Below are 19,895 nucleotides of genomic sequence, written 5' to 3'. Positions count from 1 at the left end.
TGTTCATGAGCAAAGATTGGAGCCAAATGTGTCTAAATCCTAATCTCATCCACTTGAATCACTGAATGAGATGAATTTAGTTTGCCACTTACCTAAAGTCAACCTCTTTCTTTTTGACGTTTACCTACGTTTCTGTCTACGATTCTCCTAGTCTCTAATTTCTCCCTCTACCAAACTCTGTAACCATAGCTGGATTTGATGAACTTGTTTAAACTAAAGTAAAAAGGGTTGATAAGACTGCCAGTCTATTTCTTTAAGTAGTCTTTCCACTTCAAAAGAAGACAAAGTCTTAGTGAAGTTGTTGATTTCTAATTGCAAACATGCAAATATCCACAAACACCTGGCTGAGAGTTCTTTCTCCTACTCTCACCCCAGTTATCCCTAAAGTCAAATCATGGAGGTGTTCACATCAGCACAAGGGAATCCTTGCAAATCTTAGGGGTTTAAGTGCACAGACACTAGAACCACACTGCCTAAATTCAAATCCCAGCTTTGCTACCCATTACATGTGTAACCTTGGGCAAGTTACTCCATGTCTGTGCCTCATTTTTAAAATAGAAATATTAATATTATACCTGCCTCCTAGGGTAATTGTGAAAAATAAATGAATGCTTGTGTATGTATATCTGTAGGTATGTACACACATACATAAATGTGTGTAGGCATGTACACATATACATAAATAATGCTTAAAAAGAGTGGCACATGATATGCACTAGATATCATCATTTAAACTACCATTCTATCGGATATCACTATTCATTATTTTTTATTTTATTTTTATTTTTATTTATTTATTTATTTTTGAGACACAGTCTCGCTCTGTAACCAGGTAGAGTGCAGTGGTATGATCTTGGCTCACTGCAACCTCCACCTCCCGGGTTCAAGCGATTCTCCTGCCTCAGCCTCCCAAGTAGCTGGGACTACAGGTGCTTGCCACCATGCCCAGATAATTTTTGTATTTTTAGTAGAGATGGGGTTTCACCATGTTGACCAGGATGGTCTCGATCTCTTGATCTCGTGATCCACCCACCTCAGCCTCCTAAAGTGCTAGGATTACAGGCATGAGCCACCTTGCTCAGCTCTATTTTTTTTTTTTTTTGAGACAAAGTCTTGCTCTGTCTCCCAGGCTGGGGTACATTGGCACAATCTCAGCTCACTGCAGTCTCTGTATCCTGGGTTCTGACGATTCTCCAACCTCATCCTCCCAAGTAGCTAAGATTACAGGCACATGCCACCATGCCCGGCTAATTTTTGTATTTTTTAGTAGAGATAGGCTTTCTCCATGTTGGCCAGTCTGGTCTCAAACTCCTAACCTCAGGTGATCCACTAGCCTTGGCCTCCCAAAGTGCTGGGACTACAGGCATGTGCCATCACACCTGGCCTCATTGTTTATTAAAACACTTTTGATTGAGCAATATTTGTTACCTTCTAGGCACTTTTCTGGGCACTTCCGATACAACAGCATAACAGACAGAGATAGGCTCTGCCCTTATGAAGCTCAAAGTCCATTGGGGATGAAGCAGGAAGGGGAGAAATATGACAAAAGGCTTCTTTCCAAAGAATTTATTAATGTCAAGACACAAAGGTTGAGAAGGAACTTGGCATGTGCTGACCAAGGAGAACAGCATTCCAAGTGGAAGTAATGGCAGATGCAAAGACACTGAGGCAGGAAAGAGTTTAGGATGTTGTAGGAATGGAGAGCAGAGTGGAGTGGCCAAAGTGTTGCAAGAAATGTCAAGGGCATCAGAAGTGGGTTTGGTGAGGCAGCAGAGATGAGATCACATGGTGCCCTGATGTTCTAGAGTTTGCTGTAAGTATGGTGGGAAGCCATTGTTTCAAATGTAGCAATAACTTGTGCATACATTTCCACAAATATTTACTGAAGGCCTATTACATTCTAGGCCTAGTTGAGGCATTGGAAATATAGCAATAAGCTAACAAAAAGCTTTGCCCTCTCAGAGCTTACTTTCTAGTTGGCTATTTGTCAGTCAATGGCAACTGTGCTCTTCCTGGTGCTGAAATGAAAACCTTGGCTGGTTTTCAACACTCACATTTTACTTGTAACCCATCAGCAAATCCCTTTGACTCTACCTTCAAACTATATATCCACTTACTATCTTCTTCACCACCATGACCCTGGGGCCATGCCACCCTCGCTGCTTAGCTGCTTTGTTGCAATAGCTTCCTAACTGGCCTCTCTGCAAATGCCACCCAGCCCTACAGTCTGTTCTCAACCTAGCCTCCAGTGTGATTTTGTTCGAAGTAAGTCAGATCATGTCATCTTTCTGTTCAGATCTGTTCAATGACTTCCCAACTCTGAGAAACAAGCCAACATTACCGTCTCTACAATGCCCCTATGTGCCTGTGGGATCAGTATTCTTTCTACCTAGATTCCTCCCAACTCCCACCCCAGTTCCAGCAAACACACTCAACCTCTGGTCTTGACTCCCAGCACCTTTCCTATCCCTAACCCTTCTCCAGCAACACTGACCTCCTCGCTGTCCCTCAAACCTGCCAAGCACATTCCAGCCTCAGAGCCATAGCCCGCAGAATGTTCTCTGCCTGGAATCTCATTCCTGAGAGGTCTGCATGACACATTCCCCATCACTTCCTGTAGGTCTCTCTTCAAATGTCACCCCAACCAGGGAGGTAACTCTCAACCATGTTGTAGCCTGCTTTATTTTTCACTGTAACTCTTATTATCACCTGACTTTATGAATATATTTGTTGATATGCTCATCTCCCCTGCCAAAATGTTATTAACTGCTGAAGGCATGCAAGGGACTTCACTGTTAGAATCCTCAGTGCCTGGAACAGCACCGGGAACCTAATGTGTGCTTCAGAAATACTTGTTGATTAAATTAATAAATGAATCTGCTTTACACTTTAAGAAGCTTGCCCCAGCCACTTTGGGGAGAATACCTTAAAAGGGTAAGAGCAGTCAGGAGGCGGTTTCAGATCTCCAGTTTAAGACGATGGGGACCTGAGCAAGCGCAGAGGCAGCATGTGGTGTGGGAAGACAACAAGCATTTGGAGGAGGAGGAAGCAGCATTAGCAGAACTTTGCCCAAAGGCAGTGTTTGCATTCCATGAAGCTTCAGAAACCTCATGTGGGGAAAAAGCCATACATGTTGGAATACATTTGTATGTGTGGGTTAATTCTTTTTTATTATTGAAAATAGCCCCAAGCCAGTGTAAGCTGATTGAGAATACATTCCTTTGGCTTCTCTAATGACCATTTCATTAGAAAAGCATTGCTTTAGATAGTAGAGTCGGTTATTTCCCCAATGCCAATGGACTCCCTCAAGGACATCAGTTTGTATGTAATGCCAGCTGCAGACACCCACCCATACCCAGCCCAGGGCGGGGAACTTGGCAGTTTCTGCAGTGCTTGTCAGCTCTGACTGTCAAGCGATCGCTATTTCCTGCACCCGGCCCTGTGGTTGGGCTCTGGAAGGTCCCCTGTTTTTCCTGACAGACATTTCAGATCATTTGCTTTCTTTTTTTGGCATTTCTATGTACGTTTTTTAATCATTATGACCCTGTCTCAGGTTATTCTCATCCATTGGAGTTAAAGGAGAAATGGCCCTCCTGATTGGATTGGCCTGGAGTCTTAGGAGCAAAAAAATAAAAAATAAAAGCAAATTTTTTTTTCTGGCCTTCATTAGTGTTTAATTAAAAGCTTGCTTTCCCCATCTCTTTAGCTGTGTACAAGCTTTTCAAAATTCTGCAAGCACAGACAATATAGAGGGAATTTGACTCAACTCTTAAGTTACAAAAGCTAGTCTAATTAACACCATCAAATAATGATAGAATCTGCCATCATCATCACTAAAGAAGAAAGTTATACAGGTATTTCCCAAATGTTTCCCAGGAGAAAGTATATTTTCTGTTAATAAGTAGGCTACTATCAATTTTTAAATTAATTCAGTGTTTAAGTTAGAAACAGTTTTGGTCGGAATATAAGGAATCTTCATTGTCAAATCATACTTAAATTTATGAAGCTCTTTCTTCCTTAGGATTTTTATATTTTAAACTTTCTAAGTATTGATGCCAATTATAGTTCCTGCTGAGCTCATAAGATTTTGCCCTCAAAGTCTTTTTGGGAATGAGATTTTTTTTTTTAGTGAATGTGTTTTTCCTTCAATAAATTTCAGAAACCAACTCTGAGTTTCAAAAATCTTTTTTTTTTTTTTTTGAGATTTTAATGCCAGAATCTGAACAGTTTCCTTTATCCCGTGCAGGACTGCATCATATAATTTTTTTCAGGCTCATGTACTAAATTAAGTTATAAAAATAGCAAAAATTCACCACCCCTTTATCTGTACATTGTGTTTTAAGTAAATTAATTATGTTCTTTCTACCCTTTTTTGTTTTCTCCTGGTCTTTTTTTGTGTATTTTTTTTCTCTGAGCTAAATATGTCATGCTTAAATATATAAAGAAATAAATATGGCTGGGCGCGGTGGCTCACGCCTGTAGGCCAAGGCGGGCAGATCACGAGGTCAAGAGATCAAGACCATCCTGGTCAACATGGTGAAACCCCGTCTCTACTAAAAATACAAAAATTAGCTGGGCATGGTGGCGCGTGCCTGTAATCCCAGCTACTTGGGAGGCTGAGGCAGGAGAATTGCTTGAACCCAGGAGGCGGAGGTTGTGGTGAGCCAAGATCACGCCATTGTACTCCAGCCTGGGTAACAAGAGCAAAACTCTGTCTCAAAAGAAAAAAAAAGAAAGAAATATGTGTGTATACTTAATGTATGGCATATGAAAAATGTACAAATACATGTATGTATTTATTATATGTAGGACTGTGTATCTGAAGTTTTTCAAGAAAGTAAAACCATGAGCCAACATTTCACTAAAGATAGCTTTTGCTTTTTTCCCACCAGCCTTCATCATTGCTTCTAAAGTTTAGTATGATTCCAAAATAGCAGGTCAGTACAAATAATATGGTTAGACTCCATAATAGGTGCATTCTTTAGAAAATTACTATCAATTTTGATGAAGTTTAGCAAATGAAAATTTGATAAATGACTTCATCTGCTTCCTTTGATTAAAAAGAAGAAAACAATCTGTACCCTGTGGCTCATGCCTGTAGTTCCAGCACTTTGGGAGGCCGAGGCGGGAGAATTGCTTGAGCCCAAGAGTTCAAGACCAGCTTGGGCAACATGGTTAAACCTCATCTCTACAAAAAATACCAAAAAAATTAGCCAGGCATGGTTGTGTTTACCTGTAGTCCCAGCTACTCAAGAGGCTGAGTCAGGAGGATTGCTTGAACCCAGGAGGTTGAGGTTGCAGTGAGCTGTGATTGTACCACTGCACTCCAGACAGTTATGTGCTGAAGGTCCTATGTTATTGGCTTGGCTGGCTCGTCTGTGCAGTGGGATTATGCTATGGGCTACCTCACTGGGGAAGACTGAGTATAAAGTGGAAGGCAGAAGAGTGAGACATACTCAAATTGTGGCTATTGCATTTGTCCAAGAAGTAAGCAAAGTGCCTGTCCAAGAAGAACAAGGTGGGTAGGCACAGGATTGAGGGATGTGTGAGAAAAAAGACAGAGGAAGTGGCCTGGGAAACCACACTGCCTTCCTCAGCCACACCACATTCATTATTTACTGTTGTCTAATGGCATCAGTCTGTTCTAATGGATGTTGTAATGGGATGAACAGCTTTATCTGTTTCCTTTATGTGATTTGCACATATCCTGTGGGAGCTAAGGATACTGGAGTCAGGTAGTATGAGTTCCAATGCTGGCCCATGTCCCTTGCTGGATGAGTGACTCAGAGCATGTTTCTCAACCTCTTTGAGCCTCAGTTTCCTTGTCTATAAAATGGGAACATGATATCTCATGATGTTATCACAGTTAAATGGGAGAGTGCTGTGTGACTGCTTAAACTGATCCCTAGAACATGACAAGAACTCAACAAATTATAGTTTAGAAAAAGGCCCTCGCCACTAAAGTAGCCAAAATGAAGAAACAAAAAGAGAGAGAGAGAAGGAAAAGCAACCCAGAAATGGTAATATAACATGTTTTACCTACTGATACATGTCATATAGGTGAAATTATCTAAAATAAGAATGAGATGAAATGGATATTTTAAAACAGAAGCATTAAATTATAATTGATCTGATAAATTGTTGCAACCTTTTTATAGGACAGTGTAGTTGTTACCAGTCAAAATATAAGATATTTGTTCTCTTTGACCAAGAATTTCCATTTCAGAAAATCCTCCTAAGGACATTCTCATGTAATGTTGTATGTACAAGGATTTTCACTGCATCATTATTTGAAATAGCAAAGCAGAATAAACAGAATAGTTAATTAAATGATGGTACCTTGGTACTATGGAATTCTCTGAGATCAAGAGAAAGAATGGAGTTGAAAATTGGCCCAGATAATTGTCAGTAATATATTTTTTGGGTAAAAACAAAAACCAGAGTACAGAACAATATCTGGGATGTGTATATGTGTATGCATCTATGTGTGTATGTGTATTGTTATGGACATATGTAAGCAATATATGTATGTGTTCATGTATGAGGAGGGATGGGGCTGGACATGTATCACCCAAATTATTCATAAATAATTTTTACCTCTGGGAAGAGTAAGTGGATGAGGGAGAAGTTTCTGCTTCTCTTACTTTCATATTATTTTAAGATCAAATATTTTATGCAAGAATATCTATAATATTTTTACAATTTTGTAAAATGTCCTTTTCAAAACATTCGATCCAGGCTCTTGTGTAGACCATTTCTGGAGAATAAGGATCTGTTTAATTCAATCTTGTGTCCATTCACACAAGATAAGCAGGTAGCAGTGTTTCCAAGTGTTTGTCTAGTATGTCCATTTAAAAATGAATATTCACCGGGTATGGTGGCTCTTACCTGTAAACCCAACCCTTTGGGAGGTTGAGATGGGCAGTTCACTTGAGTCCAGGTGTTCACCATAAGCCTGGGCAACATGGCAAAATTTCATCTCTACAAAAAATACAAATCAATCAGGCATAGTGGCATGCACCTGTAGTTCTAGCTACTCAAGAGGCTGAGGTGGGAGGATCACTTGAGCCTAGGAGGTTGAGGCTGCAGTGAGCTGTGATCACGTCACTGCAGTCCAGCCTGGGCAATAGAGTGAGACTGTCTAAAAAAAAGATTATTGATTATTATTGATGTGAATACTATTGAAGAAAAAGTCATATTTGCACTCTTTTAAGAACTATAGAACTATTACTAAACTATTATTAAAGCAACATATGTCAATAAGTTTAATTGTTAGAGATATGCATGGCTTAGAACATGAAAGTTCTTTACTGATTATTAATGGTGAGATATAGTCACCAGATATTTTCTAACATATATTTGACATACATATCATATTATAGCATAAATTTTTACAGAGGTGAGATTATCCTATATAATTTATTTTGAAATATATTTACTTACATGTCTTACATACTGATATATGTCATTATTTTTCATAAGTGTTGTATATTCAGTGGTGTGAATGAGCTATAATTAATTTCATCAGCCTCTAGTTGGTGGATGTGAAGTTGTTCCCAATTTTTCTTTTTTTTGAGACAAAATCTTGCTCTGTTGCCCAGGCTGGAGTGCAGTGGTACAATCTAGGCTCACTGCAACCTCCACCTCCTGAGTTCAAACAATTCTCATGCCTCAGCCTCCCAAGTAGCTGGGATTACAAGCCTGGGCCACTATGTCCAGCTAATTTTTTTTTTTTTTGTATTTTTAGTAGAGATGGGGTTTTTCCATGTTGGACAGACTGATCTCGAATTCCTGTCTTCAAATGATCTGCCCCCCTCATCGGCCTCTCAAAGTGCTGGGATTACAGGCTTGACTGTTTCCAATCTTTACTAAGACAGTGCTACAGTAACCATTCTTATACATAAAACATTTGTGGGAGAATTTCTGTGAAGTGACACCTTGAAGTGATATTGCTGGAATTTGGAAGGAATTTGGTTTTCTATAAGGGTTGTACTGGCTGAGCATGGTGGCTTATACCTGTAATCACTGCACTTTGGGAGGTCGAGGCAGCTAAATCACTTGAAGTCAGGAGTTCAAGACCAGTCTAGCCAACATGGCCAGACTAGTATTTTCAGCATCTACTAAAAATACAAAAATTAGCCAGATGTGGTGGCATGCGCCTGTAATCTCAGCTGTTTGGGAAGCTGAGGCAGGAGAATTGCTTGAACTCGGGAGACAGAGGTTGCAGTGAGTCGAGCTAGCTCCACTGCACTCCAGGCTGGGCAACAGAGGAAGACTCCATCTCAAAAAAACAAGGTTATACCAATTTATGCTGGTACCAAGTGAATAAGAATTTTTCTTGTCCACACTCTAGCTAACAACTTTGATTTATACCAGTCTGCTGGCCAAAATGTGTATCTGTTTTATATCTTTTTATTTTACTTCATTTATTAGTAGAGATGTCCAATTTCCATAACTTTCTTAAGGGTCATAATGCTTGGAACACTGGAGTTGTTCTTGCCTTATAACATTGGGGAAAACATATATTGTATTTTGTCACAGTATAAATTGATTTGAGAGCAATTTTAGAGCCAGACTTGAGAGCAGGCTTTAACTTTTAGAGAATATTTCTCATCTCAGAGTGATATGGAATTTCCTTGTATAGTTAAAATAGGTTTATAGAGAGCATTGCTGGTTAAAACCCAAGTGTCATAAAGATAGATGTTCACATAGCTTCTCTGTTATGCACTAAAATCTTAAGCTTTAGAAATGGCTGAGAATAGTTATTGCTTTTTATAATCACTATACTATTTGGTTTCATACTGTGGTTTCTTCCTTTACTGTTTAATGAATTTCAGCAATTTTGTTTTATCTCTTCTGTAAATGGCCTAAACTTCATTTAGATAAACTGAGAAGGAATCACCAAGGCCTTCATTTATTTTTTTAAAAAAACAAGTGAGAAAGCTTGGGGCAGGAGAACAGAATGATGTACCTTTTTTTTTTTTTTCTTTTTTGTCTTAGATGCCCAGGGGTTTTTGAGTTTCTTTGGCAGTCTAAATTCATGTTTATTAACTTAAATATAATTTAACCAGAGTTGAATTGTCTTGATGAGATTTCATAGCCACAAGCAATGATGAAACGGTCATTTGTCTCATTTGGGGAGGCACCAGAACTGATTACTCAGAAGATGATTGAAACTGCTGATACCATTAATGCCATGGTTATTCTGGAGATAGTGCCCTGAAGGTGAAGATGGATTGACCCGCAGATTTGTTTGTGTATAGACTAACCAGAGCCAGCCTGACTCAGAGACAAACTGGAATTACTGCAGGAAGTTTCCCAATGAAGGCTTTTGTCATTTTGTTTTTTAGCTGCCCACTCACCACTGGCATGCTGTTAACACCCAATCTCCCTTCTGGAGGCGCCCACCAGGCAAATGGCAAAATGGCAGGTCCCAGAACATGCTTGCTGCTGTGGCCACCAAGGGGCCAACTTGTCCTCTGTCTGTCCCCTGGTTCAGCTTAGCCAAACTTGCATATTCCTGCCCTTCTGAGTTTGAGCTAGAAGGACAGGACGTTTGGAAGTCAGAATCATCAAGGCAGCAACTGAGGTGGATGGGACAGACAAGACAGTTGCTTGACATAAATTGTAACTTTGCTCCCTATGGTTCTCCTGTTTCGTGTTTATTTTCTAAGCCTGATTAAAACAGCCATTCTTTGCTTCTTTCATCCTGAGAGGCCTGATTTGGTTCAGGGATCAGTATCACCCCCTTGCCTATATAACTTGGGGAAATACTAATTGGTCTCTAAGCCAGTGCTTCCCTACTTTCTTTCATGTTATAGAATACACAGAAAATGATAGTGTTTGTGTGGCATTCAGTAAATGGAAGAGGCTGCTCAGGTTGGAGGTGATCACCGAAGGGTCTCTGGCTGCCTCCAGGGCTGAAAAGACCAATAGCTCAGTACACCTGTTGCCTGAGTACACTGGTTTTGAAGCTGTGATTGAAGCTAGTCATGATGACCTTATTCCTCTGCCAGGAATTGGATTAGGGTAAACACAGGACCTGGCTCTGGTCAATGTGGATCCATTTCTTCAAAAGCTGTCTACTCTTAAAAATAGGCATGGAGGCCAGGTGCAAAGGCTCATGCCTGTGATCCCCGCACTTTGGGAGGTCAAGATGGGAGGATCACCTGAGCTCAGGAGTTCAAGACCAGCCCAGGCAACATGGCAAGATCCCGTCTCTGTTTAAAAAAAAAAAAAGCATTGTAAAAAGAGGTGATCCTTTTTTGGGTGTAGAGATGTGAGAGCTTCAAGAATGGCTGCTATATTGCCACCATGAAGGAATGTCCTGGGTGGGAAAATGGAAGAAGCCTGGGACTTAGATGGTATTGCTAATCTGCTGACCTCACCAACCTTGGCACTGCCCTACCTGGAGATACTGAGAATATAGATCCATAATACTAAAGTTATTTTCAATTTTTGGCTATTTTTTTTTTACTGTAAAAAGCATTCTGATACAATATAAGCTCAGGACTTGAAGGTCAGGACTTAGAGAAGAGTGATCCAGTAATAACATCAAAAGTATTCAAAATATGAAACTTTTTAGGAAAAATGTAATAAAAATTGGAGATGTGCTGATATAAGGAAAATGTTTAAGTTTAGAATAAGATAGGCAAAAGTAGGAGATTATTTAAAATTCAGAGTTCTTTATATTAAAAATATAGGGCTTTCAAATTAATATGATAGTTGTGTTAAACAGAAATTTCTACCAGTGTATTAGTAAAATGTTAGAGAACTGGAAGGGATTCCAATTAACACTCATGAGAGGCAGAAGAGCATACAAGTCAAGAGCCTGAACTTTGGAGCCAAACTGTGTAGGCCTTCATCTGCTACTTCCTGGGTGTGATTTCACGTAAGTTATTAAACCTCTCTGTGCCTCAGTTTCTCATCTGTAAAATGGAAATAATAAATAATAGTCCCCACCACAAAGGTATTGTGGAGTTTATACTTATAATAAGCAGGATCAGAGTATGGCACATATTAAGTACTGTATAAGTGCTTGCTATTATTAATCTACAATTATCACCTAAACCTATACCTGTGGAAAAAAAAAACAAAGTAAGTACTTAAACGCAGATGCTTCTACTACTTCACAGTCACTAAAATAACTAAAATTACGAAGACCTATAATACCATATTTTGGCAAAGATGTGGGATAACTGGACTCTCATCCATTGGGCGTGTAAAATGGTATGACCTTTTAGGAATTTGGCAGTTAAACACACATTCATCCTATGATCTATTAGCTCCACTCATGCACATTTATTCAAGAGAAATGAAAATGTGTGCATGTGCAGATACACGCACACACGTACACACACACACACACACACACAGCTTGTAAAAGAATATTCATAGCTTCCTCCAAACTGAAAACAACTCAGATTTTTATTAACAAGAGAAGAGATAAATAAACTATACTATGTTCATGCAATGGTACTACTCAGTGGTTTTTTTAAAAAAAAAAAATGAATGAATGGCTAATATATGCAGCACCATGAATTAATATTAAAAACATTTTGCTCAGTAAAAGAAGCCAAGCATTAAAAAATACATGCTCAAATGCAATAAAAATTTTTTTTAAAAATTAAAAAAAAAAATACATGCTCTCTAATTCCATTTGCATAAAGTTCTACAACAGGAAAAACTAATCTATTGTGATGGAAATCTGAATAGTGGCCGTTTATGGGAGGTAAGGAAAGACTGGCAGAGGTAACTTTCTGGAAATGTTTTATATCTTGGTGGGGATATGGATGACATGGCTCTAATACTGAAAATAGGTATTTTTATCATGCATAAATTATAGTGTAATTTTCTAAATGAAATCAAAAGCAGTAATCGATGCTGCACAGGTTTTGAGTAGTAAATATACAAGATGAGCATCTTTTTATCCCAGGTAGCAAGGAAGCTGACAAAGACCACTAAAATAATGTGATAAGCACTTGGGAACTGGCTTGAAGAGCCTCCCACTGACCAAAATGGGACAATCTGAATATCAGTAAAGAAAATTTAAAAAATAATTTTAATGCATTAAAAACACAAATTATATTTAAGTGCATATGCTCATAATGACAAAATACATTTTGACTATCCTCGAAAGTACCCAATTCATTATTTTGAAAACTGGCAAATAAAAGTAAAGAATCAAACATTTTCCCTGCCTTTCCTGTATGAATTATGCTACTGGGTAACCAATTAATAGATCAGGAAAAAAAAAATCTCTCATTATACAAATATTCTAGCTAGTAAGTAAGGGATTAGAGAATTAGAAAGCCGTCATAGTGCAACCCCTAATTAATTAAATGATACAGCTTTTGAGCATTAACAGCTGCTAACGTTACAAAAACAAAAACAAAAACAAAAACACCAGTGGTGACCTATGAGACAGTATAGCCAAAAAAGATCTAACTGAAATCTGACTGAGGCTTGAGACTTAACCAACCTACAGGAACCATAGTAAAGAGAGGAACATCTTAAGTGACACCAGGGAATGCAATCAGCAAAATCTGGGTGGTAGGAGAATTTACAGGATAAACAGCCTAGTTTATTCAACATATGAATTGCAATGAGAGAGAGAGAGGAGGGAAAAAGAAAGAGATGGATGGAACGGGAACCTGTAGATTAACAGAGACCTAAGGAAAATATGAACCAATCACAAAATGTGGACCTTTTTTCCATTTTAATTCAAACAAACTTGGTAAAAAAAAGGTACTAATCAGATAATTGGAAATTTGAAGACTGAATAGATACCTGATGATATAAAGGAATTATTGTTAACTTTTTTTAAGTATTTAAGATTATATTTTAAAAAGGATTCTTATCTTTTATATTGAATTATTTACAGATAAAATTACTTAAGTCTTGGTTTTGCTTCAAATTAATACATACAGGAGGACAGAACGTTGATGAGAATACAAATGAAACATTAGCCACGTGTTGGTAACTTAAAACTAGGTGGAAACTGGGGATGTGGTTATTACACGGGTTTTTGACTTTTTGTGTGTACTTGAATTTTTCCACTATAAAAACCTTTTTTTTTGTTTTGGTTTTAAGGGAATACAAAGGGAAAGAGAAAGGGGGAACAACACAAAACGCCAGGTTCTGCAGAAAGACAGGAAGGAAATGTAACAGAATGCCTGAGTGTTAACCCCTGGATACCTTCCACCTTGTCTACAATGGCCAAATGAAAAGGCCATGAATAACAGCGTAGGCCCTAGGTTCAAATCCTGTTGTTCTACCCCCAGCTGGGGAGACTTTTGCTACTGGACATCTCAGTGCCTCAGTTTCCCATTTGCAAAATGGATTTCAAGAGTGAACTTTGAAGACCCCTTTCATTTTTCCAAACACAGAGATGAGACTCAATTTTACAAAGTTTATATCCATTGCCTAAAAAACTGCACATGCCTTATGGTAAAGCCAAGTCAAAAGTCATGGCCTCCATCCTATGAAACAGACAGGAAGGAAACCCTTACTATGCCTGCTTCTCTCCCCACCTCTTTTCATCTCTGTTTTTCCATTTACGGTTAAGAAAGCAAGAAAATTCACCTAGCACAAAAGTTTCCCTCTTTTTCTGCCTAGAGGGGAACATGAGTAATGAACTTTTCCAACAGAGTTGTTTTTCCTGGACATGGTGCACCCCCTCCAGCTGCTAAAACATGTGATCCTGAAGGAGACCTTAAATAAACTTAAATGTTCCTTATCGGTCAGTCCCAGTTTGTACTACATTATGAATTAATTTTCTGTATTTGAGACTTTTCCTTTTTAAACAGAAGTTCTATTCATTCAAAGTATTAGTTGAGAACTTTCCAGGTGCCACGTGTTATAGCCCTGAACAAGGCAGAAATGGTCCTGAACCCAACTGTTCCCGTGGCTGGCTGTTTTCTGACCTCCAGTCTTAATCCAGGAGCTCACTCACTGTCCCATACAGCGTTCTCCATCCCTCTTTATCATGTCTTCCTGCTTTATTTTCTTTTTAAGTCTTACTCTTATCTGAAATTACCTCATTTATGAATTATTTTTTGTTTCATACTCCCCCTCTGAGTACCTCTCCTGTTCACCACTGTGCCCCCACCACCTAGCACCCTGCCCAGCAGAACCAGCTACATAATTTACAGGACTCTACATGTCTTTTCTGTGTCTATAACCAAATACCACAGACTGGGTAATTTACAAAGAAAACAGATTTAGTTGGCTCATGGTTCTGGAGGATGGGAAGTCCAAGAACATGGCACTGGCATCTGGCAGGATCATCCTATGGCAGAAGGAAGAAGGGCACACAGGTTCATAGGAAGAAAGAGGAAAAATGTGGGCTGAACTTATATTTTATTAGAAGCCCACCTCCATGATAATGGATCTACTACCATGAAAATGAATTAACTCATTATCACGTCTTAAAGGTCCACTTCTTTTTTTATTTGTTTGTTTGTTTCTGAGGCAAGGTCTCACTATTTCACCCAGGCTGTTGTGCAGTGGCACAATCTTGACTCACTGCAGGCTTAACCTCCCAGGCTCAAGTGATTCTTCTACCTCAGCCTCCTGAGTAGCTGGGACTGTAGGCTCATGCCACCACACTTGGCTAATTTTTGTGTTTTTTATAGAGATGGAGTTTTACCATATTGCCCAGGCTGGTCTTGAACTCCTGAACTCAAGCTGTCTGTCCTTGTTAGCTTCCCAAACTGCTGGGATTACAGGCATATGCCACTCTGATGTGGCCAGTCCCACCTCTTAATACTGTGAAAATGGCAATTAAATTTTAACTTGAGTTTTCATGGGGAGATTCAAACTATAGCACAATGCAAAATGAAAATGTGGGATTCCTTGTTCAAAAATGATTAAGAATTGTTAGACAGCAGAATACTAAACCAAGCATGAGGCTGTTCTGAGGGTTGAATCTTGTGGGCCTACATAGGCCACACATCCAACTCTGATGTGTAATGTCTGATAGACATTCAAAAAAATAGTTACTGCAATGAATGCAAATTTAAGAAAATTCATCAGGCATCCAAGGAGCTCTGACATACAGATTGATAAAAGATTAAGAACAGAAGGCTGGGCGCGGTGGCTCATACCTATAATCCCAGCACTTTGGGAGGCCGAGGCAGGTGGATCACGAGGTCAAGAAATCAAGACCATCCTGGTCAACGAGGTGAAACCCCGTCTCTACTAAAAATACAAAAATCAGCTGGGCATGGTGGCGCGTGCCTGTAATCCCAGCTACTCGGGAGGGTGAGCCAGGAGAATTGCTTGAACCCAGAAGGCGGAGGTTGTGGTGAGCCGAGATTGTGCCATTGCACTCCAGTCTGGGTAACAACAGCGAAACTCCGTCTCAAAAAAAACAGAAACCAGCACGTGTGTGAAAGGAATGTGTAATTCCTCACCTGTGGAGTTGACTATGAGGTGACAAATAAAGTGATACTCTTCTTTTTTTGAGAGATGCCAGGTCTAGGGTGTAGTTTATCGAAAGTCACAACCATGCTATTTTCATCTTTGACTTCCTTGTAAGGCCTCTGCATGTATTTGATGCTCAAAACATATTTGAACTGAACTGAATTGTTTCTAGAGGCTGAATTAGAGAAGGATGAGGAGATATGAGGAAATATTCTTTTCGCTAATGCAAACCTCACTAAATTTAGGAGGAGATGAACTGGTCTTAAAATTTGTCCTCTTACTTTATGGCAAATGGTTCAGTGCTATGCCCAGCCATCAGAGTTTTGGAATACCTCAATATATTGCCTGTGTTGCAGTTTTATAGTGTGTCTGGCAATCATTCAGTATGTGAAATGTTCTGTGATGAAAGTGATAGTTTTATGATAAAACACAAAGCTTCTCTTAAAGACTCAAAAATGAGGATCCTGATTCCACATATTTTTCCTTAAATTCATGGACATATTTCCCTTGTTCCACTCTCACACTCAGTAAAAGCCTCCACAAAGTCACCAATACATATGTACGAGCTCACCAGTTAGGTGATGATCCACTGTGGCACAATTTGTATTTTATAGGCACAGTTTCACATATAAGCTTATATTTCATTTGGACCTATTCTAGGATATAGTTTGGTTTTCAATGGGACTCCTAAAAAGAGCTCCCCAAGTCTGCATTCCTGAATCCTAGGTTAAACCCTGCCTTGTGTCTGACTGCACGGCCGAAGGCATTTGGAAGAACAGCGGTTTCAGGTTGGATACAGCACCAGCTTTGCCACTGTCTTGTTCTGGGCTTTGAATCCCGGTTACCTGGGACCACTTCTGATTTACTGATTACAAAACTCCTGTCTGATACCCCACTACTGCAGAAATTATCCATTTCCTCAAGACTGAATATCTGGCACCTATGCCCTTGTCCTATCTTTACACCTAGAACCCCGCCAAACTCCTCAATCCTGTGTTTTATAAGCACCCACATTGTTGAACAGTGTTGGTCAGTGGGCTAATGGTGTCAGATTCCAGTTATCCTTTCTCACACAAACTGCCATGTTAAAGAGGATCTTCTTGTTTGCAAGTAAAGTTTTGTTTAAAAATTAGACCTCCCTTGAGCAGAATGGAAATTATGGACTCAGTAACTGAAAAGGCCAGGGAATGATTTCAGGTTCAATGGCATTTAGTAATTTAGACAGTGGCGTTGGAGTCTGTCTCTCCAGCTCTTCTGTCTGACATGAAGTTTCCTGGTAGCCCCAGACTTTAATCCCAGCAGCTTTGTAACTCCAGAACAAATGAAAACAGAGATACCTCTCTGTTCCCTATAACTATTGGGTATGGGGTGTGTTAGTAAGGGTGCTCTAGAGGGACAGAACTAATAGGATATATATATATCTCTCTCTCTAACCCAGAGTGTGCATTATCAATGAAGTTTAGAAAATAGTTTAGAAAATACATTTCATCATATATTTTAAATGTGTAATAAAGAAAGCCTTTGAGTGGCGAAAAGAAATAGCAGAAGCTTTTTAGTTGTGTGTATGTGTGTGTACATAAATATATATGTGGGAGTTATTAAGCATTAATGCACATGACCACAAGGTCCCACAATAGGCCACCTGCAAGCTGAGAAGCAAGGACAGCCAGTCCAAGACCCAAAACTGAAGAACTTGGAGTCTGATGTTCAAGAGTAGTAAGCATCCAGCACAGGAGAAAGATGTAGGCCGGAAGGCTAGGCCAGTCTTGTCTTTTCACATTTTTCTGCCTGCTTTATATACGAGCCACGCTGGCAGCTTATTAGATGGTACCCACCCAGATCAAAAGTGGGTCTGCCTTTCCCAACCCACAGACTTATATGTTAATCTCCTTTGGCAACACCCTCAGAGACACACCTAGGATCGAGACTTGTCATCCTTCAATCCAATCAAGTTAACACTCACTATTAACCATCACATGGGGGTAGAGTGATTTTTATTGGTCAGTCTTGAATTACGTATTAATCCTCTTTACGTGGGGATATGGAGTTCCCCCCCCACCTCCAGTTATTTGAATGGTGTCACCCCAGAAAAGCAGGGATCCCGTTTCTTAATTTTAATATTCCTGATAGACTCTAATCTCTATGTGTTCTTACACCATAACCTGACCTTGCCCTGCCTCCCCAGTGAATTTGGTCTGTCAACCTTCACCTGGCCCACAAGCTGCCCTGGCCTCCTGGTTTTTGCCTTGCCTCATCTAGCCCACCTTGCTGCTGAAACTGGCTATCAAAGTTCTGATTGTCCTTCAACAGTGAAAACATTTTTACCTTATAATCAGAAATGTCCCCCTAGTTCTCTCAGTTGACACTCCAGCCCAGTAAGAAAAGGTACCATATACTGAGTTTTTACTGTTTATATATTAACAAATAGAAGATTCTCCCAAATAAAATAATACAGTAATTCCCCACTTTCCCAATGAGAAGACTCGGAACAAATGTTTTGGGTCAACCTATTTAAAATGTTCAGAATGTATATGAAATATTAGAAAATTTACTCCTAATATTAGAAGTAAATGGAAATATTAGGAGTAAATTTTCTAATACTGCAGAACACTTGTTATGCAGGTTAATAATTGGTGTTATTTCTTCCTTTTGCTCTCCCTCTTGATAGAATAATTTTATTCAACTTGTTCACGTGCATCTGTGTGCTGGCACTGAAACAGAAGTCCTCTTTGGTTCACCACAGCATAGCATCTCCACTTCTGCCCAGGTTGTTTAAGCTATATAGAACTTTTTGAATCTCCATATATGACGCTTTTCTGGGAATATCATTGTGCAGCAATTTTTTTCCTTTTTCCATTTATCCTATAAGTGTATATATATATGAAATAATGTTCAAGTAGCTTGTTTTCTAACATCCAACCCCTCCAACTGGGAGGTCACATGCTCACAAATAATGACTAAATCTGTATTAAACTTTTTGCCACCTTTTCTACTGATATGATCAAGTGACTTCTATTTGCATCCAAGTTTGGCATTGACTGATGTTGTTACGGGATGCCGTGTCTTCCCCAGATAGTATATGATGGTCATAGTAATTAGAGTTTTTGGAAGGATTTGAAAATAAAGCCACTCCCTCATTTCTGAGGGATTAGCATTTGTGGGGAGAAAGGAAGATACCCCACCCTATATTTAGATACCTGTGGTATCTCCCAGGCAGATTATTTGAGCTTTGCATGAACTATCTCTTTTAATTCCCCCAGCACTCCTGAAGGAGATCAGGATTTTTATCTCCATTTTAGAAAGGAGGGAACCAATTCTCAGCAAGACCAAGTAACTTCTCCAAGGGTATATACAGCTATAAAATACCAGGTTTCTCTGACTCTAGAACTCATGTTCTTAACTATAGCATACTCTTGAGCAAAATTCCAGACTGTTCTTTTTTTCAGGTGGGAGAAGCATGATATCCTGTCACAAGCTTTTACCTAATCATTCTTTAAAAAAAAAAAAAAAAAGTAAGTTTATTATTTTTCCTGTGTTCTGTTTTTCTCTTTGCTTCACCTCCAAGCATAATATATTTTAATTATTTCCTATTCACCAAGTGACTTCAATAGTAATGATTTCATTAAATGCAAATAGTGAAATGAATCTTTTCTGAGTCCACATCATTCTGCCAAGATTTTCTGTTGTGGCTGGCATCTTTGATGCTGACTGATTGTACTAAGGTTGTTTTGTGGTTTCTTTCTGAGTGGAAAAGCTGTTGACATCAACTGGCTGTGAGTAGCAAAGTTGACTTAAATATTATTTTTATTTTAAATTAAATTCCCAGCCTCATTCAGAGCATGCACAAAACCAAAGAGCCAAAATTGAAGTTTAGATTCATACAGGGCATCCCCTATCTCTGAATAATTACCCAACCCAGAGCGTGCATTATCAATGAAGTTTAGAAAATAGTAGATGACATTTCATCTTATGCTTTAAATGTGTAATAAAGAAAGGCTTTGAGTAGCCAAAAGAAATAGCAGACTTTTTTTTGTTGTTTTTATTTTCCCATTGCTCCTGTGACTCATGTTGAAAGGCTTTTGTTTCTAATCAAAGCAAAAAACAGTATGGTCATTTCCTTGAGATTATATGACAGCGGAAGGCGTCGGGGATTTTTAGGTTCCACTTCACTGGCTTGTAGTTGGAGAAATCGCAAGCGCACGCGCGCGCGCACACACACACACACACACACACACACACCGCAAGTGCTTAATACGTGTGTCTTTTGTCTTAAACATTCTCTGCAGTTCGTTTAAATGAGGCGAGGTCATGAGGGTTCGGAGGTAAGAATGATTTCTTTTATAATCTTCCAACTGCAGGCTATGTAACGGTGCTTCTTCAGCTTTGACTGACGTTTCTTAGCGAAATCTTGGTCAGAATTTAATATTGAACTGGGGGTGGACTAATCGAAGAACTAATATTGCAGCACC

At 39.2% G+C, this 19,895-nt stretch overlaps 1 protein-coding gene across 6 annotated transcripts in view; it reads left to right on the top strand.

The window, feature by feature from the left end:
* The window catches only part of FRMD4B (FERM domain containing 4B), a 364,340-nt gene that overhangs the window by 169,737 nt on the left and 174,708 nt on the right, over window positions 1-19,895 (top strand). For 2 of the 6 annotated variants that reach the window (XM_035276089.3, XM_008982002.5), the window contains exon 1: window positions 19,639-19,748. The exons of the other annotated variants lie outside the window; for them this stretch is intronic. In XM_035276089.3, the coding sequence (XP_035131980.3) occupies window positions 19,722-19,748 (27 nt within the window). In that variant the 5' untranslated portion in view covers window positions 19,639-19,721. Of the gene's footprint in view, window positions 1-19,638; window positions 19,749-19,895 lie in introns of those variants that run through there. 6 annotated transcript variants of the gene reach the window in all.

The sequence above is a fragment of the Callithrix jacchus genome, chromosome 15 (genome assembly GCF_049354715.1).
Source record: "Callithrix jacchus isolate 240 chromosome 15, calJac240_pri, whole genome shotgun sequence".
In the NCBI taxonomy this organism is placed as follows: domain Eukaryota; kingdom Metazoa; phylum Chordata; class Mammalia; order Primates; family Cebidae; genus Callithrix; species Callithrix jacchus.
Note: the sequence above shows the minus strand (reverse complement) of the source record. Positions and strands in the feature narration are given on the sequence as shown.